This window comes from Pelodiscus sinensis, chromosome 21 (assembly GCF_049634645.1).
Source record: "Pelodiscus sinensis isolate JC-2024 chromosome 21, ASM4963464v1, whole genome shotgun sequence".
Classification (NCBI taxonomy): domain Eukaryota; kingdom Metazoa; phylum Chordata; order Testudines; family Trionychidae; genus Pelodiscus; species Pelodiscus sinensis.
Window position 1 is genome coordinate 2,082,754 of NC_134731.1, and position 21,420 is coordinate 2,104,173.

The following is a 21,420-nucleotide window of genomic DNA, read 5'->3' on the forward strand; positions in this document are numbered from 1 at the left end:
AAGCCAGGACCCTCACTGACTCCACACAGAGCAGTGCCCATTCCCAACACTAGATCAGGGCAGAAATACAGCCACATGACAACAGTCTCCATTCAGCCTTCTTCCCACGAGTGAAAAGAAACTTCCTCTCCCCAGCTGAACCCGGGACACATGGGAGGGTTCCAAGTGGCCACATGGGTGGCTAGGCGGACATCAGCGATTGCAGGAGTCTTTAGCCCCAGCCTGGGTCCTGGTTTTAACATTTCATGGTCCTGACTGACTCTAAGACTGAACACCCACATCTTCGCTAGTGTCCCTGGGAGCAGCCCAGCCTCCGCCCTCCTGCTCGGCCAGCCCTTCCTCGGAACCTTTTTTCGCAACTCTTACCTTGCTTTTGCAAATTCCAAAGCGATTCCATTTCTGTGAAGACAAAAGAGAGGAAGTTAGTGTTATGCAGTGCTACGGGACGGCGAGCCAAGCTACAGGACATGCTTTCATTTGCCCAGCTTAGAATCGTTCTGCAACTCTTGCCCGGAAGTTCTCAGACAATTTCTGTCGGCAGCAACAAAGACGTTCAGGAGGTTGCACTGGTGTAACAGAGGGGAACAAGGCCTGAATGAGCTGGCCAGAGGAGGCCTGGCAGCCTCAGAAGTCAGCTGGCCAACTCTGTAGCAGAAACGAGATGTAGCATCTGCCATTTCCCAGCCTTACAAATCACCGGGACCCACCTCAAATTTTACCAGAATACCCCTTCGAAGCAACTATTACAGCCTCTACACGCAGCCCCAAATGCTGGTTTTAGCATGCAAATTAAAACTGCCAGCAAAAGTGTCTTCTGCTTCACGCCACAGACCTGCTGAGGCACGACACACAGACCGGCAACTGATCACCATGAAACCAGTTGGAAGCATTTCTGCAAATGTATCCAAGAATGAGGGCTTGTCTACTTCTTGAAATGCTACAGCTGCACCCCTCTGTGAAGGAAACCCACGTCCCCACAAGGTGCAAACTAGGTCGATGGGAAGAATTCTTCAGTGGGCCTACCGCAGCCTATGCTGGGGGTAAGGCTGGTGTAACTATGCCACTCAGGGTGGGCTTTTTCCACATAGCTAAACCACACTAGAAAATTCAGATATCTTAACTATGTTGACCAGGCCTGAGATACGAAAGTATGCACAGAAACCGCCAACCTCCTTGCTTAACATTGTAAAAGCATCATGGAGCCAATTTAACCACATGCTCGTTAAAAGAACACACATTTTCCTATTTCCCTAACCCAACAAAAATATAGCGACGCACTTTTAAATGTGTCACACACACACACAAATGCACATGCAGAGCACCAACAGGAAGATATGACACAAAATGTGACCTCTTTAAGGAAGCCAAATTACATCTCATAACAGTTCTTGAAAAGAAACAAAGTTATTCATTTAACAGGTCTTTATTGTATGGCTTAAAATATATAAGGTAGTGATTCATGTGGGTCTTAACTAGGGATGTTAAAACAAACCAACCACCCCAAACACTAACTGCAGAACAGTTTGAATTTCAATTCGTTACACGGGTAATGCTCGGCGGGCTGTGGGCAGTGGCCGAGAATCTAGGCAGTAAGGGTAATTGATAAGTTAATGCTTATTGGTTAATGGGTTAAACTCTTACATCCCTAGTTGTGAAGGCCAAGACTTCAACAGGGTTAAAAAAAGAGCTAGACAGATCCATGGAGGTTGGGTCCATCAACAGCTGTTAGCCAGGCTGGGCAGGGCTGGGGTCCCTGGCCTCTGTGTGTCAGGCTGGGAATGAGTGACAGGTGAGGATTCCCGGTTCTGTTCATTCCCTGTGGGACACCCGGCCTTGGCCACTGTGGGCAGAAGGGATACTGGGCTGGATGGGCCTTGGGTCTGACCCAGCCTGGCCGCTCTGATGTAACATTTTAGGAGGCCTGTTACTTTCATGTCAGGGTAACAGCAGCAATACTCAGCACGCGTCAGATAACCCGAAGGTATTTACAAGACATGAACGGACAGCCTGTGGGTACTCCTCAGTGACCTGGGCCTTCTAGGAGGCAGCTGCTGTTGGGAGAGCAAAGCAGCATTATACTTGCCCCTTCAAAATGACACGGCGCATACATCCGTTTCTAACCAACCAGAAGGAAAAGACAACTGGCCAGCACAAGCCCTCTTGGCAATGAACAAGTTACTATCAAGTACCGTAGTGATACAATGCCGAGAGACGTTAGAACAAAAAGAGGAGGCGTTCAAACCCCTTAAACCACCGCCAAAACACACCCCACAGGAAAAGTTCTTTGCTTCTGTGATTTCATTTGGTTCTCACTGTATCAGGACCAGGAGCGCAAACGCCAGACTACATCAGAGCATGGAAAATACTGGAAGATTTACTCCTGTATCAGTATGAGAAAGGCAAAATGTTGACAGATGACCTAAAGCCTAGTTTACACTACCTCCAGAGTGGTTCTCCTGTCACTGGCGGTAATTCACCCGCCCAAAAGGTGAAAGTTCAGTTGACGGAAGAACTCTCCCATCGGCCTAGCATTGTCTACACAAGGGGTTTTGGTGGTTTACCGTGGTTTCTCAGGGTTGTGGATTTTTCACACCCCCAGGTGACACTGCTTTACCGATGTCACTTTTCAGGGCACAGAAACCTTTAGACTGACCAAAAAGGACAAAGAAGGGAAGAGGGCATCTGGAGTTAAGTGTCGTGTAATTCCTGGTTGTCTTGAAGCAACGGTTATCAAAGCCGACAGCCTGGCAAATTGTGAGCAATCAACATATTGATGAGCTCACCACATCAGTCTGAGAGACTGCCCTAAACCTGGAACTATCTATTCTGATACGGAACTGGTTTAAATGCTAAAGAACAAACACACGTTCCTCCGCTCGGACTGATCCGCAACGCTGAAATGCAGTCACCCTGTACTACCTGGGTATTTTACTTACCCGCTGAAACGCTGATTGATGGAAAGATACGTTTCTCTTGAGCCAGCTGCTGCAGAGAAGCAGGGTAACACTTCCATCTACCTTGGAACCCTTGCTCAATAAGCTTTTGTTGTCCTCAACCTGTCCAAGTCCTCCCCATGGCTCTGGATTTTAAGAGCAGGTTAGACAAGGCACCTATCAGGGATGATCTAGATGGGGCTCTGTCCTGCCGTGAGGGCAGGGGCCTGGACTCAATGACCTCACGAGGCCCCTTCCTGTTCTGGGATTACATATGGTTATAATAATCCGTAACTATTTCTAAGCACTGCAGCTAGACCCTGGATTATTTTCACACCGACCAGACAAATCTTGGTGCCTTGCTCATTCGCCCTTCATATCAAACTGCCCTGCAGAAAACCCCTTTCCAATTCAACAGGCCAACGACCGGGGCTGGGGGAGGGTGCGGCAAAGGACAGAGAACGAGGAAAGCTGGAACGATTAGCCTACGATTCTAAATCGGCATCTACTATGTAACTTCCAGCTCCGGGCGGACGCTCTCTGTGGGGAGGAGTCTGGTTTTACACACTGCTATCCTCCAAGCTTCTGGGGTCTGGAATTTTAAGAAGTTCCCAGCCTCCCTCTTCTTTCAAACACAAGAATACGAGCTAAACCTTCTGCCCGCTCCCCGCAGGATTCAGAGCAGTGACACGGCTTCAAGACGACCCTTACTTCCACCCTCTGTTTCCCCTAGGAATACAAAGGAGAATTTAACCAGGAATTGAATAACTCGTTCCTGAAAAAGTCTCAGAGTCTAACTAAAAGCAACGTGTAGGCCTGTGGCACCTTAGAGACTCTCAAAAGTAGCTACAGTATCATGGGCTTTGGTGGGCACAGCCCACTTCCTCAGCTGACCTGGAGTGGAGGAGTCTTGTCCCCCCCCCCCACAGACACTGAACAAAGATGCACAGTTTTGCTGCAAGACCTCAACTCAAAGACTCCAAAGCCTCAAGCAGTGGGGCAGCGCGCAAGGAGGGGGAGGCAGGGGGAAGAGACCCAGCTTTGCAGAAACAGCAGCGAAGTGGTGCATGTTCTCTCCAGAGACCTGCAAACCCAGAAGGATTGCGCTAGCAAACCCTTCCAAGAGAGGGCGGAGGAGACTGAGTGAGCACTCTGCCCCGAGGTCTCCCAAACCCAGGGCTCTCTTGCTCTATAAAGCTCAGACTCCACGGGACCAGGCTCAGCTTGGGCAGGTGAGATGTCTGGACCGGGCATTCCAGTCACACGCTCAAGAGTCCGGAATTCCTACTTCGTAGAACTAGGAAATTGGACACCCTGTTCTCTCAGGCCTCGATCCTGCACTTGGATCTGCATGGAGATGCCCGCATGTGGCCTGATGGATTTCAAGGGGGTCCTATGCCCCACGCATATGGCTCCCACCATACAAGAGGAGCTTAACCTTGCAGGGAACAGAAGCCTGGACAGGATCAGTAGAAAGACAGACACTTAATGTCCACCAAATCGCTCCCTCCAGAGAGCCTGCCAGTGCCAACAAGTCATGTATTTCAGAAGTGCCTTCGGCTAGACATTTATTTCAATTTACTATTTCAACTGTAAATCTCCTGCCCAAGCCAAACAGGCTGCTAGACAGAGGGAGGCTTTGCTGGTTCCCACTTGCTGGTCAAAGGGATTAATCCCACATGCTGGTGTTCTACAGGAAACCATGCAAAAGCCTAGAAGTGCGTGTGGATCTTTGGTAACTCTGTGCCACAGATCCTGATCACCAGGGAAACGGCAAAAAGAGGGAGGGAGAGAGGGAAAAAACCAACCCAACAACCCACATCATCATTCAGGACTCAAAAACACATAAAAAGTGTCAAACGAGACCTCACCTCTTCCAGCAAACAGAAGGGAAACTAGGTTCTCTTTTTTCAGAGCCTAAAAAGACAAACCTGCTGAATTCAAAGCTCTGCTATTTCTGACCCAGTTCACCGTTCCAGTGAAAGCCACTAAAGGCTGGCCCACGCCGCTTTGCCCTATTTCCCAGGCCACTCTTGTTTCTTCACGGAGTGCAGCCGAGAAGCCAAAAATAACCACAGAACCCCAGGGGGGCAGAGCCCTCAGGAGGCATCGAGTCCAGCCCCTGCCCAAAGCAGGACCCACCCAACTCAACCATCCCAGCCAGGGCTGTGTCCAGTCAGCCTTACGGACCCCTAGGGATGGAGATTCCACCCCCCTCCCTAGGGAACCCATTCCAGTGCTTCACCCCCTCCTAGGGAAACAGTGAAAAGAAACCAAGCAGGAGTACTGGGAGGAACCCAGGGGGAGAAAGCAACAGTAGATATAACTTTAATTGTCTCTCCCCATCTCCTCTGAGGTCTGTGCTACTCTGTAATGAGACCTAAACCACCCTTCTTTTAGCTAACAATGTTCTTACTACAGAAGCGCTCTTTCCCCAAGAAGCACGTCACAGGGAGGACTCCCTGAAATGCAGCCACCTCTGAACCAGAACATGTCAGCTGTTTTAAACCCACAGGCTACAAAGCGTGGCAGGGTATGAAATACATTCGCTTTTAAAAAATGTAAGCATATCACATGAGTACAGCTCGGACAAATACCCCTTACCAGTGCTTTTTTTTGTAAGAAAAAAGGTGCCAGTACTCCAGGCTCAAACTTATTGAGAAGAAAGAAAAAAGAAAGAAAGAAAACTTGTTGGGGGAAGGGGGGGGAGCCAAGTTGCGGTCACAGCCCCTTTAAGAGCCAAAACGCCGCACTAGGAGCTGGAGGGGGGGAAAAATGCCTTGCCTCCCAAGCAAGCTTCTGTCACGAGATGAGCAGCACCAGGAAAACAGGTGCCGGTACATGCAGGAGAAATCCCATTCATTTACTGTGTGCTGGGAAAAATAGGTGATGGCATGCCATACCGGGCCGTATCATCATAAAAAAACCCTGCCCCTTACTCTTATTTAAAAACACAAAACAAAGCACTACCAAAAATTGCTTTGAAGACCATGGTTTTAGCTCAATAGAGACATGACACCTTAGTAGCCCCTAATGCATTGCCCTGCCTGGCTCAGTGCTGACCTACAGAAAGGGAAGCCCTCTGCTTAGTCAATGCCATCTTCTGCAGGACTGGGGTTTTTCTGGACTCCCATCCAAAAACGACCGTTCACGCTGCGGCCATGCAGCAACCAGGCCCACTAGCTTGCTTGTAAGATCTCATTTAGTACCTAGCTCATTCCTTTCCCAGTACTGCACTAGAGACTGGAGAGGCGGGCGCTGTCAGCAAAGACTCCCGAACGGATGGGTTTGTTACAGAAGTGACTAATGGCAATTCTAGGACCAGTGTTATGCAGGTCAGACTAGATTATCACAATACAACCAATGGAACGACGGAGGCAAAGCAGAGAGGAAGACTTTAGTGAAACTAACTTTCAAAGCATCCAAAAAGCAACAAGCAGGGTGCCAGTTCCCAACAGCCAGGCACCTAGCAATGTGGGGAGGACACACACACGCTTGGGATGTATGAATGAGCACACCCAGCTAGCCAGCAGGGCCGCAAAGTGGCCCTTGGCCAGAGAGCCAATGCACGCCAGGACTAGGATTCAAGCACTAGTCCCAGGTGCCTGTGTGGTTTTACTGCTGTGTGCCTCAGTTTCTCTCTCCAGGGAAAGGACAGCAGCTTTCAATAGGAAGCAGAGTGTTAATCACATCTTGTAAAGCACGTTCCAACTCACGGACGACACACACGTGTACAGCAAGTTAGCTCAACAGACCCTTTCACTTCCCCAATGGGTAATCGGTAAGCTCACCGGTCCTGGTTAATCAGTAGGGCGGGGTGGCCAACCTGTGGCTCATGAGCCCTTCACCCCTGAAAGTTCGGCTCCGGAAGCCTCCCCCGTGGCTTGTGAAGCCGCCCCACGCGCCCCTACAATCAGCCCCTGGCCCTGCCCCCCTGTGCTCGCTGGGTGCGGGGGAGCCACCTGGCACAGCAAAATGGTGGCGGCAAGATGGCAGTGGCCAATGGGAGCCTGACGTGGGCAAAAAGCCTGCCCGCAGTTTTTAAAGGGGCAGCGTCCTTTTTTTGGCTCAACAACTCTGGCTGGTGAGGAACTTTTTTTTTTTTTTGCTCAACAACTTTGGTGTGGCTCTTTGCATTTTTTCCACCACTGTTTATGCTCTCTTCGTTTAATGGGTTGGCCACCCCTGCAGTAGGGGCTGGAGCAGGGGGCCTGCCAGACAGGGGCTGCTCTCGTCTGGAACAGCCCCAATACACAGGGGGCCTGGGCCCACCACGAAAAGGGGCTGAGAGCTGGCTAGGCCAGCCCCAGGATGGAGCTCAGGGTGGGAGTTCCACAGGCTGCAGGCTGGAACAGTGCCCAGTCTGGCTCCTGCTTTAGCCTGCTAACTGGTTAAATGTTAGGGCAACCTAACGTTTAGCTAATCGGGATTCTGCATCCGTAAGAGCCACCCCATGTTTCAGGCTGCGAGGACTCAGCTCGGAGGCGTACCAGAGTAAGCAGGAGGAGAGACTGAGAAGCAAGCCATCAACACCTCTTTTTCCGGACTGATAATTGGCTTGAGGAGAAAGCAACCCTCTCTCTCCAGGAAATCCACACTGGCCGCCATCTCCCCAAAGGACACCCTCTTGCTGCAAGCCACGCTCTCGGCTCCCCGCCTTTGGGAGTGCATGGAATGCAGGGTCACTTGCTTACTGGGAACTAGGCGGGTATTTATCTGGGCACCAAGAAACTGCACCAGACAACCCGGACCAGAACTGGGGCGCAGGGTACCCTGTTATTTTGCACTCTACTTACTCTCTACATGTCCTTGCTAGACATTTTATGGGAGCGGTTTGTTTCCGTGCTATGGCCTGACCGTAGGCTGGCAGAACAGGGGCAGAAAATGGTGCTTAGATCTTGCCTTACAAGATCAGAGACTACGGCCCTAGCCGAACTGGAGCAGACAGACCCTTGCACCAGAGAGCTGCTCCCCAATTTCAGTCGGGCTCTGCCGGAGGGATGGCCGTACCAGCTGTCTGCGAAGGTGAGCAGTGTGTGAGTGTCACACCACAGACACAGAAAATGCCCCGTCAGAAAGTACGCACTGAATCCTGCTAGAATCCTTTCAGAACAAACGCCACTGTACAGGAACCAGAAAAATGGGAACCCCTCCAGGAAACTTGGCCATTTGCCGTGGACGCGTTCCCACAGCCACAAGTGGCAAAATTCACAAATACTGGGAGCTGTGGGGAACTCCCAGGACCACGGGAAACTCACTATGGGGGCTAGGTACATTCTTCAGTGCTCCCACCCTTGCTGTTTCCCTCCGCGGCCAGGACAAATGCGCAGAACTGCGGGCAGCGATCCCACAACTCACCACGGTCTCCTGTACTCAAATGTGGATTTGGGTTTCCACCCCCCAAAACCAGGAAAGGCATCTGATGAGTACTGACGAGCAGGCCAGCTCGGGTTCTTCCCAGCAATCCCGTCACAGGATTTGTATGGCAGTGATTACAAGAACCAGCCACCCATTATCTTCTAGGCTGAAGCCAAGATGCCGTCTCAAAATTGGTACAGGAGACGATAGCTGAGAAAACAAGGTGGCACATGGGAAGGACATGGGGCAGAGAACTGCAGCTCGCCTCAAACTCATCCCAGAGTGGTCATGTGACTGGAGTGACTGCTCTGGATGGGCCGAAAACGAAAGACCATGTGTCCGGGGTGGGTGGAGGGGGCGGTCGGCAAAGCAAAGGCCAGCATAATTAGTACTGAAGTGCTTTGCTTCCCATTGTTTGTCTCTGCCACTGACAATGATTAGCTCCAGCCTGTTTTCAAAACATTAACTTCCAAGCCTGGCTGAATGGACATTCACTCCGAAGAACGTGGGAGGGGAGCGTTCATCAGCTTGGCTGGAGATACTCCTGCTGCCATCGACTGTCCTGCCGGGCTGACCAAAGGGAGAAAGCTAACGAATAGTAGTAACACCATGGCTACTAAGTTCCTTTAAAAAAATTAACACACTCACTTCCCCAAGCTTCCCAGGGTCCCTGGCTTTCTCTGAAAAGCTGGTGGAGATTCAAGCTACAACTGGTGCAGGGAACAAGAATTTCTAAAGCTCTGCTTCATGACTAAAGGAATCCTGAAGGTGTAGATAGAAATAAATTGGCAAATACTGTTGTTATTCCCCACAAGAACATTCAAGCATAAAAGATTCAGAAATTACAGTGTGAAAACCTAGGATTAGGGCTGTACGGGTGTAACCATTTAAACGGTTAAGTTTCCATTATGGTTACACGCCAGCTGCTGGCTCTGCTCCCAAGGAGCTGGCTGCCAACTAATTGTCTTTGAAAGTTCCATGCAGCTTGCAGAGATTTTACTTTTGTCACTGTACTTTAATTTCTGTTTAACTAACCTCCTGATTTGTGTGTAGTTCCTCTTTCTGAAATTAAACGCTACTGTTGGGCTGCTGAGGCGTTTTTCCCCCCTCAAAGGGATGTAAAAATTCCATGTTAGGCCATTAAAGAAATCCTGTCCCCCACTTCTGAGAAGCTAACACCCAGCTCTCTCCTGAAAGGAGTACTGCATTTAAGGCAGCCTGGAGTGGCTTTTTTAATTTATTTTCTTCTAGAAGGGCAGTCGGGGGGGCTTGGAGGGGGGCAGGAGATTTGGCAAAAACTAAAAGGTCCCTGCCCACATCCTTGGGAAAGGCAGATAAGCAACAGCAAGCCAAAAGGAGTGCCTCGCAAACGCCTCTGCAGAGCTGTCAAGAAGCAAGAGAACTTCTGAGCCAAAGAGGAACAAGGGACAATTTCAGCCAGTTCTATGGCACTGCCTTGTAAATAGCCATGCCACATCCCCCTCTTGCTTTTTAAGAGAGCAACCCCTGAAGCGTTGTCTGGGACAGGCAGGTGGAAGACAAGAACAGACCAGCTGACCCACAGGCTGAGGCTTCACCGCCTTACCATTGGGAAGTCTCGGAACACCTACTTACCGTGCGTGAGTTTTAAAAAACAAAACAAAACAAAACAAAACAAAACACACACACACACACACACAAAACAGGCACCAAAAGAGAGCAACTAACTATTGCCTCTCCCCAGCCACATCAATGGAGAAATGCACACCTTTACCACAGCCTGAACGAATCAAGCTGCTAGAGCATTTTAAAACCCTCACAATTTGTACATGCTATGGCCAAGGACTAGGAGCAAGAAGGCCCTTCTTAAGATTAAGGCATGCAACTGTTACAAGGTTGAATTTTCCCAAACCAATTAAGAGAGAGCTCCGTTAGGAAACAGCTTGGACCATTACCTTTAGTGTGATATAGAATAGCAGCCCGCAGGTCAAAAGAACCCCAGCTATCTTTCCTTTCTAGGCCTCTCTGGTACCTCTGATCTTTGGCGGAGGCTAACAAATTGTTCGTAGGAGAGGCCAAGGGATTCTCTAGTTCGTAGTCCTTTGAGAGGAACACTAAAGCACCTTGGCTACTGGGGTCTGCCATTTGCAGGTGACCTGTGTGATGCGGCTCCAAAGACAAGACTCCAGTCTCACTAGCAACCCCAGGCTTTATAATTCCACTAAGTAGTGGAGGGCTAGTCCGTTTTTCCAGCTCGTACGCCTTAGGAAAGACCGGCTGTTCAGTGCCCGAGGGAATGATTTCAGCACCCTGTGAAACCAAAGTGGCAGGATATTCCCCTTGAAATGTCACTTCCATGACTTGAGTTTCCGTTGATTTCCCAAGGACAGCGTCAGGCCCAGCACTGGGTTCATTTATAAACGATAAACCCCACTGGTTCTGGAAGATATCCCCCAGGTTCTGCTGACTAGCCTGCAATGGCAGCTCGACCTGCGCGGCCCCCAAAAGCACAGCTTGCATATTGGAAGGGTAAATGAAAAGGCTAGACTTCTTTTGTTCAACAGCTGTTGCAGTCGTACTTAGGTCCTGGTGTACTGACTCCAACGAGGTTGAGGTTAAAGTACTAGCAGCAGCAGCAAGCAGTGGCTGGGTCCCTGGAGAATATACATTCCCATCAGTCCCTGCTAAAATGGGCCCATTTGAAAAACTAGCAGAAGTAACAGACTTCATAGCAGACATGGGGACTTGAGACAATCGATTCGGTGTTTGGGGCTGAGTTTCTCCAGTAGATGACAAAGACGATGAAGACGGAGACGGGTTTGGAGCTGCTTTGTTGAGGTTTTCTTTCACTTTGCTTGCATAACTTATTTTAGGAACGATTTTAGCACTGCTGTTGTCCACTGGAAAAACGGGGGGTGGTTTAAACAGGGTCCATGAGTCCTCTTTTGATGCAGCCGCTGACGCATGCTTCCCCTTAGGCCGGTCATCAAACTTTTTGCTACTAACCCCAGGTTTGGCGTCGGAGTTTTTTCGCTGTACCTCCCCAAGCCCAGTTTTTCCCCGTCCTGCTCCTCCAACTCCAGCTTCGTATTTCCAAATGGGCTTCGTATTGTCCACTTGGTTTCCCTTTTGTTCACCATACTCAGCCTTCAAACTCTCAAGCTCCTGTTTTAGAGATGGGGTATTGACCTCTTGTTGCATTATTTTGTCCTGCACCAGATTCAAGTTCTCACAACCCTTGGCACTGTTCCGCCTGCCTTTCCGTTTCTTAGGTGTGGTATAGCCACTCTCAGACCCACTCCCATCGTTATCGACCCCTTTGCCGACGTAGCCATTAGTGATATAACCAGAACTGTTTGTTACAACACCATTTGGAATAGATACTGCTTCTGGCTTGTCTGAGGACAGATTTTCTCTAAGTTTATTCTCATAAAATTTGTCATTCTTTCTGTCCATACTGTTTTTCTGAATGAAGGTCTTGGGTTTGATTCCAGCTTTCCCAAAGGTGCTGGCCTTAACAGTCTGCTTTGGGTTTACATTAGCGTCTACAAGTTGCTGGCTGCCATTTGGTACCCTGGAAGAGGAGCTGGTCGTTTCGTCAGCACACAGGCCCTTTAAGGATACTTCCCTTTCTCCGGCATTACCATTTAGCTCTCCGTAGCCTAAAAACAGACAAAAACCAACAAGGCAAGAATTAAAATGGGACACGTTAACCTTTTCATTGCAAACCCCTCAGCATAACCAGCTCCCTCAGCCAGGCTTCCTGGATACAGGAAAGCAGGTTCTTACCACTCCAAGTCAACAGCTAGCCTCAGGTCAATGCAAGGAATTAAGCCAGGCGTGGGCAGCCTGTGGCCCATTGAGGGTCTATGCGTGGCCCAGACATTTTGTTCACTGTTGCCCGTGCGCAGGGTTGCCAGATTCCACTGGTTTCTGTCTGCCTAGGTTTTTTTACTACTGGCTTTACTGAAGCGAAACACACGTGAAGCAGAGGTGTGTGCTGACTGCACACTGTGGGCTTCCTCTGCAGCCACTCAAAGCGCTGCCATGGTTCAGTGGACACCTCCTGCGAGTTCTAAGTACGCAAGCGCATGCAGCAAAACCCCCTATCCTGGGAGACTGTCTCGGTCACAACAATCTTGCGGCCACGGAGATGAAGGGCCACTCCTGCAGCCCACTCGCTAGCCTAGGTTGCCCATTACTGAGTTAAACACGTAAATCCCACCAGAAGGAAACACTTTTCAGTGGACTAACAGGCTATAGAGCAGCGTTTCTGAAAGTGTGCCGCAAAATCACATTCAGAAACACGCTAACCGGCCGCCCCGGTTTGTTTAGTTACCGGTGCTGTGGCCATGGAGCCTCACAGCTCCCATTGGCTCGATTTCGTCCTTTGCAGCCAAGGGGAGCCACGGGAGCTGCGGCGTGGGCCAGGACACTGCTTCCCGCGGCCCCCCTTAGCTCCGTTTCATCCTGTGCAGCCAAGGGGGCCCGCGGGAAGCAGTGTCCTGGCCCACGCCGCAGCTCCCGTGGCTCCCCTGGGCTGCAAAGGACGAAACCGAGCCAATGGGAGCTGCGAGGCTCCATGGCCGCAGCACCGGTAACTAAACAAACCGGGGCGGCCAGTTAACGTGTTTCTGAATGTGATTTCGCGGAGCACTTTCAGAAACACTGCTCTGGAGTATTTAGCAGGCCCCTGGGCTCTTGGCTTTTTTCACTTTGTATCCAGGCAGCAATCAGGCTATACACACCACTGAAGAGAAGTACAACGTTATTGTGGGATTTCAGGCCAAGGAAGAGGAGAATTCACTCCCAAGAAGCTATAACTGGACAGCTGGATTTTCTACTTTTGCTGAGTTAATTCCTTAAATCCAGTATTTCATGAGCAGGGGACCAATTTTTACAATGTCCTGCCATCTCCAAGATCTGCAATACTATTTAGAACCACTTACTATACAAAGCTTAAGTGCACTACTGTCAGTGGTAGATGTTAGCTGGGGGGAGTTACCCATGATCAAACTCCATGTATTAGGCTACTGTATTTTTGGTGCGACAACAAATAAAGAAATTATGCTACTTTCCCAGTAAAATTTGTATTCACTTAAGAAGCTACAACAGCATGGTTTGATTCTGATAAGTTTAAGAATGCTTAGGGCATTGCTACACAAGCTGCTTCAAAGTCCCTGCTGATCAAAAGGACTTCACCCAATTCATACGCTAATTACATTTTCACCTTGTTCATTGTTTCTCAAACATCTTTTTGTACCAAGGACAGTGAGAAACTAATACTACTTCATCCTCTCGCTAAGCACCATCTGTTTTATAAATTCCCCAATACTCATGAGCTTTGGAAATGGGTTTAGAAAATATCCCATTGTCATGGTCCTTCACTCCATTTCTGAATGGTGTTAAAAGTGAGAGGAAGTATTACTTATTAGCTCTGAAAGGATAACCACTGGAAAGAAACGTAACCTTCAATTCTCCAGGTGAACTTTTCCATCAGCGAGAGGCCAGGACACTGAAAAGCTACAGTATGACAAGGACACTCTGGGAAAATGGAAGCATTGGCTGATCTGGATTTAGGGACAGGAACAAGCCCTTGCCTAGGTTCCCACCCCACTGGATCTTGTGATTACATCAGAATTTCAGCTTCCATCAAAAGTAGATTTCTGGTCCTGGTGGTTACAAAGAGAAGTTCAAAATTGTGCTGCTGTCCCCTCCCAAGACCTCAGGCTGTGCAGGGCTGCACCATCGGAGGACGGTATTTGTGACATGGGAAGAATGCAGTGGGCTCGGTCCTCTGGCCATACACAAGTAAGTAACGGCGTTCTCCACTGCCACCCTTTGGGGGGGACGGGCCTGCAGGAGCTCTTGGAAGGAGATCCATGGTGTTGCCCCCAGCTTTTTTGGAGGGGGGGAGGACTTGGGGGAAGTGATGGGGATCACTATTGCCACTTCAAGGGCAGGTGCGTCCAGAAGGGGCCCCCCACGCTCTAGCACCTCTGGGGCCCCAAATGACCTTAACATGGCTGGAGTGTATTATTTTAGATGCAAGAAAACGCATGAGAGTTCTCAACAGAAGCTGTTTGGGCCCAATTCACTCACGCGGCTGTACAGAGGGTAGAATTCAGAGGTGCCCCTCTGGTCTAGCAAGTCCAGAATGACTATTTTCCAAGCAGCAATCTTCTTCTAATGCTGCACTAAAAACAGACACTCAAAATTAAGGGATCTTGCACCCTAAGCACTTCTGCCTGGTCTACACCTAAAACCAAGCTGTTTAACTACATTGCTCAGGGCTGTGAAAAAAATTCACCCTCTGTGCAACGCAGATAGGTCAACCTAACCCCCACTGAAGAGGCAGCTAAGTCGGTGGAAGAATTCTTCCACAACTAGCTTCTGGGTGTGGGGTAGTGTCTACATTACAGCGGCAGTTGCGTTGCTTAGTGCTTGCAATGCAGACCTATCCTCAGATGCTTGGCAGTCGTAAGAGCTCATGTCCTGTGGAGCTCTGGATCAGGGCGATTCCTGCGAGAAACCCCACTGCCCAGTTTGCTGAGGGAGGTTTAACAAGTCAAGACAGTGTGACAATCAGCAACCACTACAAGTTTTCCAGTAATATTATGTGCTGCTATCATTGACCATCAATGCTCCAACCCAAAAAGCAGGAGACTGATGGAATTCTGAGGAGCCGAGGACTGAACATTTTGTTTCAGGGTGACATGCAGAGAGCAAGTCTTTTCAAGGATACTCTATAAGGGTTTTTGTGACTCAGATTTCTGACATCACTATCTAATAAGACAAAATAAAAAGAATGATCATAAGACCACTATGCATCAGGAGTGATAAAAACTAATGGGTTTTGATTTTATTAAGAGCGTGTCAGCAGTTTTGAGTTCGTTTTCAGGTATTTACAGAAACTGTACATTCTCTCAAACCTAATGCTTGGAATGCAGGTGTAGAAGTACACCCAAAACAGAGATGCTCTTTCCGCCACTGTCAAGTTTTAGAAACACAAATGTTTCAGATGTTTTATTTGGTTAAGAGACCCTCCCCTTCCAAAAAAAGACCTCAGAAAACCATTTTTAAACTGGAATTTGACAGGGATTAGTCCAAATACAGACTACAGCCTTCCGATATATTGGAAAGTTAAACAAAGTAACTGAAACAAGTTAACTTGGGTATTACTCAACATGGCCTAGTCAGTCCCCTATTACATCTACCTGGAGATGACTGTGTAAGAGTCATTAACATGCATGTTTGGGGCACCTCGACAATCTATATTCAATACAGTCCAGGTCCCTAACAGCCTTTCCGGTAGCCAGCAAATGACTGTTTTTAAAACACCAAATGCACATGGCATTCCAACAGCTTTCTACACTTTCCCATAATGTATCCCTAAGTGTTCAAAACTAGCACAGGCGTCAGTAATAGGAGTTTTAATAACAAAGCCCAGGCCACGCTAAGATTTGAAACCATGCCCCCCAATCCTACACTCTGATCTGGGGCTGAGGATCCGTCTGCTACTTTCCTGCTAACAGTTCCCAATTTCAGTGCAGACGGGCTTATTCACCCAACATACAAATAACCCTTCCATACCTGGGAAACAGGTACATTTTAGGGACTTAATTTTTCCTGTAACCAAAGCAATACATGGGCCAGAGAAATATGTGGAGATTCTTCCCTTCAGCTCTTTGAGTACAGCATTTAGGAATCCAAAGTCCCATGCAGAGCCTAACAGGTCAATACAAAACGCTCCCTGGAATGACATCAATAGATTTAGGATCAGATTCTTGCCCCATTTCCTTTTCAATGAATGGAAGTGAGGTATTCAGTATGGATTCTCTGCAGGACCCTTCTGGACTGGATAAAAATCACTTAGGCTACACAGCTGTATTATTTTGGAATAACATTAGTTATTCCAAAATAACATACTGCATGTCTACACAGCAAGCCCATTATTTCAAAATCAATTTGAAATAATGGGCTTCTTACTCTGACTCCTGTAACCCTCATTGTATGAGTAAGTGAAGTCAGGGGAAAGAGTGCTGGATTGCGAAATAGAAGCTACGCAATTAGCGTAGCTCAAGTTGCATAGGTTATTTTGAGTTTGGCCCTGCTGTGTAGACGTGCCCTCACAGACCAGTCTTGCCCCATGGAAGGCAATAGGAGTTTTTTCCATAGAAGCAGAATCAACCCCATAGAAAAAGGGCTGAGTAGCAATCTTAGTTGTGCTGTATCACATTTTATAACTTGACCAATTGTTTGTGTTCTGGACAAGCACCAACGTATTTTATTTTTAAATACACTAGTTAGTCAAAATAATGCCAAGGCAGGGGAGAGATGTGCCAGCAGCTAGCTCTACCACTTACACCCATGCACCAACCTCAGTGCTGGGACCCTGGCACGGTCACATGTGACATCAATGCCAGTCTTTCCATGCAGAAAGTCCACATCCTAAGGCATGAGAGGGCCTTTTAACCATTCTTGTGCTGGGGATATGGGCAGCCCTCGTCTCATGAGACCACATTCCAAGCCATGCGTGAACTGTTCAGTAGCAAACCTTCTCCCCATTAAATGGCAGGACCGTTGTAGGAATTTACAGATCATTTAGTGTTAATTCTCCAAGAAGGGGGAAAACCCTGCCTGGTTAAGAGACTGTGTGTGCACAATATCAGCCAACAGTGCTACTCCCCCAGTGTTACAGCCGGCTGGCGGGGGGGGGGGGGGGGGGGGGGGGTGGGGGGGGGGGGTGGCAGGACAAGGGTGTGTCCCCCTACCAGTGCTAAGGCACGTGCAGGTACACGGCTGAGGTGCAGAGACTGGCTACTGCCGTGGGGGGGGGGTTTGGCTGCTGTAACCGACCCCCCCCCCCCCCCAGGCCTACCGCGATACCTGCCCCCCCCCCCCGGCTAGGCCTACAGCGATACCTGCCCCCCCCCCGGCCAGGCCTACAGCGATACCTGCCCCCCCCCCGGCCAGGCCTACAGCGATACCTGCCTCCCCCCCCCGGCCAGGCCTACAGCGATACCTGCCCCCCCCCCCCGGCCAGGCCTACAGCGATACCTGCCCCCCCCCCCGGCCAGGCCTACAGCGATACCTGCCCCCCCCCCGGCTAGGCCTACAGCGATACCTGCCTCCCCCCCCCCGGCCAGGCCTACAGCGATACTGCCCCCCCCCCCCGGCCAGGCCTACAGCGATACTGCCCCCCCCCCCGGCCAGGCCTACAGCGATACCTGCCCCCCCCCCCCGGCTGTACCCACGGGGGGGGCTCACCGCGAGGCCAGGCCCGGCACTGACAGGGGTCGGTCCGCGGGGCGGGCACGTGCCCCGCTGGGAGGGGGCCACGCGGCGACGGGGCGGAACTCAGGCCCGGGCCCTTTGCCAGCCCCCCCCCCGGGTGTCCGCGAGCTGGGCACCGCGGAGCGCTCAGGCCCGGGCCCGCGGCCCAAGGGCACCGGGCCCCGCCCGCACGCGGCCCGCCCTGGGCCCCACACAAAGGCCGGCGGGAAGGCCCACTCGGGCCCGCCGGGGGGGCCGCGCCATGCGCCGCCCGCGCCCCGCCCAGCCCCCGGCGCGGGAAAGGGCCGCGGGGGGACGGCGCCTAGGCCCGGCCGGCTCCCAACATGGCGGACAGGAAGCGGCCCGAGCGCGCCGGGAATGTTCCAGCCGGGCCGGGCCGGGGCCGCGGGAAGGTCACCGGGGGGGCCAGGCCGGGCCGCTCCATCCGCCCCCCGCCGCCGGGCCCCGCCCGATCCCGGCCCCGCCGCCTCAGGCCGGCCTCGCAGGCCCGCTCCCCTCCCGCAGGCCCGGCCCCCCCCCTCTGTCCCCCCGGCCCCGTCCCCGCCCCGCAGTCCCGGTCCCCCCCGTCCCCCCGCAGGGCCCGCTCCCCCCCCCGCCCCGCTGCCCTCCCTGGGCTCTCCCGCCCCATAGGCCCGGTTCCCCCCCCCCGCTGCTCCCCCCCAGCCGGGCCCGGTCCCTCCCCCCGCCCCGCTAGCCGCCGCCCCGTAGGCCCGGTTCCCCTCCCGTCTGTTCCCCCCGCAGGCCCAGTCTTCCCCCCCGCGCTGCCCTCCCTGGGTCGCCCCCGCTCCCCCTGGCCCGGTTCCCCCCGCTGTCCCCCCGTAGGCTCGGTCCCCTCCCGTTGCCCCCCCCCGTAGGCCCGGCCCCCCCCGCCGCCCCCCCCGCAAGCCCCGGCCCCCCCCGCCGCCCCCCCCCCGCAGGCCCCCGGCCCCCCCCGCCGCCCCCCCCCCGCAGGCCCGGCCCCCCCCCGCCGCCCCCCCCCGCAGGCCCGGTCCCCCCCAACCGCAGGCCCGGTCCCCCCCGCTGCCCCCCGTAGGCCCGGTCTCCCCCGCCGCCCCCCCCCCCCGCAGGCCCGGTCCCCCCCAACCGCAGGCCCGGTCCCCCCCCGCTGCCCCCCCGCAGGCCCGGTCCCCCCCCGCGCCCCCCCCGCAGGCCCGGTCCCCCCGCACCTGTTTTCTTCTTCGGCGCTTCCTGGGGCTGCGGGCCGGCGTGGCGCGGCTCATGCCGGGGCGGCGGGGCGGGGCGGCCGCGGGCCGGCTCGGCCGAGCAGGTAGGGGCTGGGCGGCAGGTGCAGGTGGTGGTTGTGGTTGTAGTAGTAGTAGTGGTGGTGGTGGTGGTGCGGGTGCGGGTGGCCGGGCTGCTCCTCCATTGAAAGCGGCGGCTGCGCGGGGCCGGGCGGGGACGGGCTGCGGGCCGGGCGCGGGGCTCACTCTCCGGCGGGGCAGACGAGACGTGTGGTCGCTCGCACCAGCGCTCGGCTTGACTGGGGGAGCCCGCCCGACTGGCAGCCGCGCTCCAGCAATCAGGAAGCTTCCAGGGCCGCTTTCCCCCTCCCACCAGCCGGCCCCCCCGGCCCCATCGCCGGCCCGCCCCGCACCCATTTACCCCTCTGCAACCTCACAAGGGCTGGGCCTCCAACGTCAGCGCCCTGGGCTCCGGCTGCTTCCCTCCCTGCGCCCCCCCCGTCCGGCTGGCTCGCCCTCTGCTCGTGCCCTCCCTGGGCACAGCCTCGCCCCTGGCTCGGACGCAGAGCTGCGAGCCGCAGGGCCATACCCCCCCCCCCCCCCCCCCGACAGGCATTCACACACGCACATCAAAAGAAGCCTGCAGGACCATTTTGTATTCTGGATTCATTTTGCATTGTGTTCTCGTGCTAATCGCTGCATGTCTATGGAGGGAGTCTACCCAGCTCCGCAGCCAGGGGCTGGGTCCCTTTCTAAAAAGCCGCGGTACCATTTTAACTAACTTTTCCTTTGTACAGAGGCGAATCGACATGGGCAGTTTCAAAAGGGAACGGAACTCTGCAGGTTAAGAAGAGTTTTGCTGCTAAGAGGAAAGTTCTAGCTAAGGACTAGTTTACCCCCACCCAGCCCCTTTCAGGTACTTTACCATGTGGGGTTTTTTTCTAATCATGGTTAAATGGCAAAAAGAGAACTCGAGAGAGAGAGAGAGAGAGAAACAGTCTCTTTAGCCAGTCATTATATTCCCAATGTCATTATTTCAGGCTTGAGTAAAAGCTTTTTCCATTTTGATTCTGCAGATACGTTTCATAATTCTGTTTTGCACCTTTGCAAGCTCACTTCCTGGACTGAATGTCCCGTCCTAATTCACATGCTGACTTCACTGGAGGATCACGTTTGAGGAAGAGGAGGAGGATTGGGGAAAAGCAAATAATCATTTAAAAATAAAGGAGTCAAATCCTACCATGGTTTCCAGGCAACTTCACATTAGTCAGTGGGGTTGCATGAGTGTATGCAGAATTGAGTTTAAATAACTTTTAAACTTAGCAAATTGATATTGGTGAGCCAGGAATTTAAATAAGAAGTGATACATTATTGTATTTGCAGAAACATTTTTTTAGAGATGTCAGAGTCATGGTGCTGGAGCAAGGGATGCTGGGCGTGCTGCCACACCCCCTGCTTTCATTTGGTTTCCTTTATATGTAGGATATACAGATAGGTTCAGGGGGCTGGAACAGTTCAGAGCCATTGGTCAGAGTTACAACTCTTTCAGAAACTTAATTCAGCTACAGGAAAAGGCTGAGAGACCTGGCACGTCCTGGCTTATTCTAGAGCTCCATTAGCAGATTGATCAGATGAAAATACCCTGGACCAGCTACGCAAAACAAGATGGAAATGATGGAGTCTCAGACCTATGTCACTGTGCATAGATTCAGCTAAAACGCAAGGTCAGACCACAGCAACACTGCAAACATGCCTACATGTGAGACAAACACGAGCTTTGCAGGATGGACCCGAGCTTTGCACTAAGATAGCAATAATTCATGGCTCACGTACTCAGAGACCCTGTCTAGCTCTCCTCGCTTAAGTACCTGTGCAACTCCTCAGTCATGTACAACACAAAATTTGGTAAGTAGGAAAACTACTACTGTACAAGGGGTGGGTGTTGCGTGAGAACGGTTAATTACTCTCACTACACTCAGGATTCCACAACCTCCCTTGGGACTCTCTTCCAAAGTTTAACTGTCCTTCATGTTAGAAAGGTTTCCTTGATACCTAACTAACATCTCCCTTCACGCAGATGAGCCCCACAACTTCTTGTCTTCCCTCCAGTGGCTGTGGAGAACAATGGATTACCATTCCTTTTGTAAAGGCCCTGAATTGAAGACTTCTCCACCCACTTCTCACACTCCTTTTCCCAAGAGTAAACACACTCAGGTTTTTTTTCACCTTTCCTCCTAGGTGAGGGTTTCTGAACCTTTTCTTGTTGTTCTCTGAACACTCACCTACTGGTCTACATCACGCCTTGTGTTTGGCACCCACAATCTATCTGAGGCCTCAGCAGTGCTAAACACAGCAGGGCAGTTCCCTCCTGTGTCTTACATAGGAGGCTCCTATTGGTTCCGTTGCAGGCTATGTGTAACCAGCTCTTTGCTCCATGGTGTCTGGAGATACCTATCTCTTAGAGCTGGAAGGGACCTTGAGAGGTCGAGTCCAGTCCCCTGCCCTCAAGGTAGGACCAAGTACCCTCCCTGACAGATTTGCCCCAGATCCCTAACTGGCCCCCTCAAGGATTGAGCTCACCACCATGGCTTTAGCAGGCCAGTGCCCAAACCACTGAGCAATCCTTCCCTCTAAGGGGATTGGCTTCTCTGAATGACCCTAGAACAAGGAGT

General features: G+C 51.9%; 1 protein-coding gene and 1 long non-coding RNA gene across 4 annotated transcripts in view; one reads left to right on the forward strand and one right to left on the reverse strand.

The window, feature by feature from the left end:
* The window catches only part of NUFIP2 (nuclear FMR1 interacting protein 2), a 28,336-nt gene extending 9,263 nt beyond the window's left edge, over window positions 1-19,073 (reverse strand). The window contains 4 exon segments of the mRNA XM_075904583.1: window positions 367-399; window positions 10,226-11,932; window positions 18,734-18,810; window positions 18,812-19,073. Of these exon segments, the coding sequence (XP_075760698.1) occupies window positions 367-399; window positions 10,226-11,932; window positions 18,734-18,810; window positions 18,812-18,933 (1,939 nt within the window). The 5' untranslated portion in view covers window positions 18,934-19,073.
* An 83-nt stretch (window positions 19,074-19,156) lies between these two features.
* The window catches only part of LOC112544152 (uncharacterized), a 38,280-nt gene continuing 36,016 nt past the window's right edge, over window positions 19,157-21,420 (forward strand). For all 3 annotated transcript variants that reach the window (XR_012897025.1, XR_012897023.1, XR_012897024.1), the window contains exon 1: window positions 19,157-19,591. This is a non-coding gene — a long non-coding RNA (uncharacterized LOC112544152). The remainder of the gene's footprint in view (window positions 19,592-21,420) is intronic.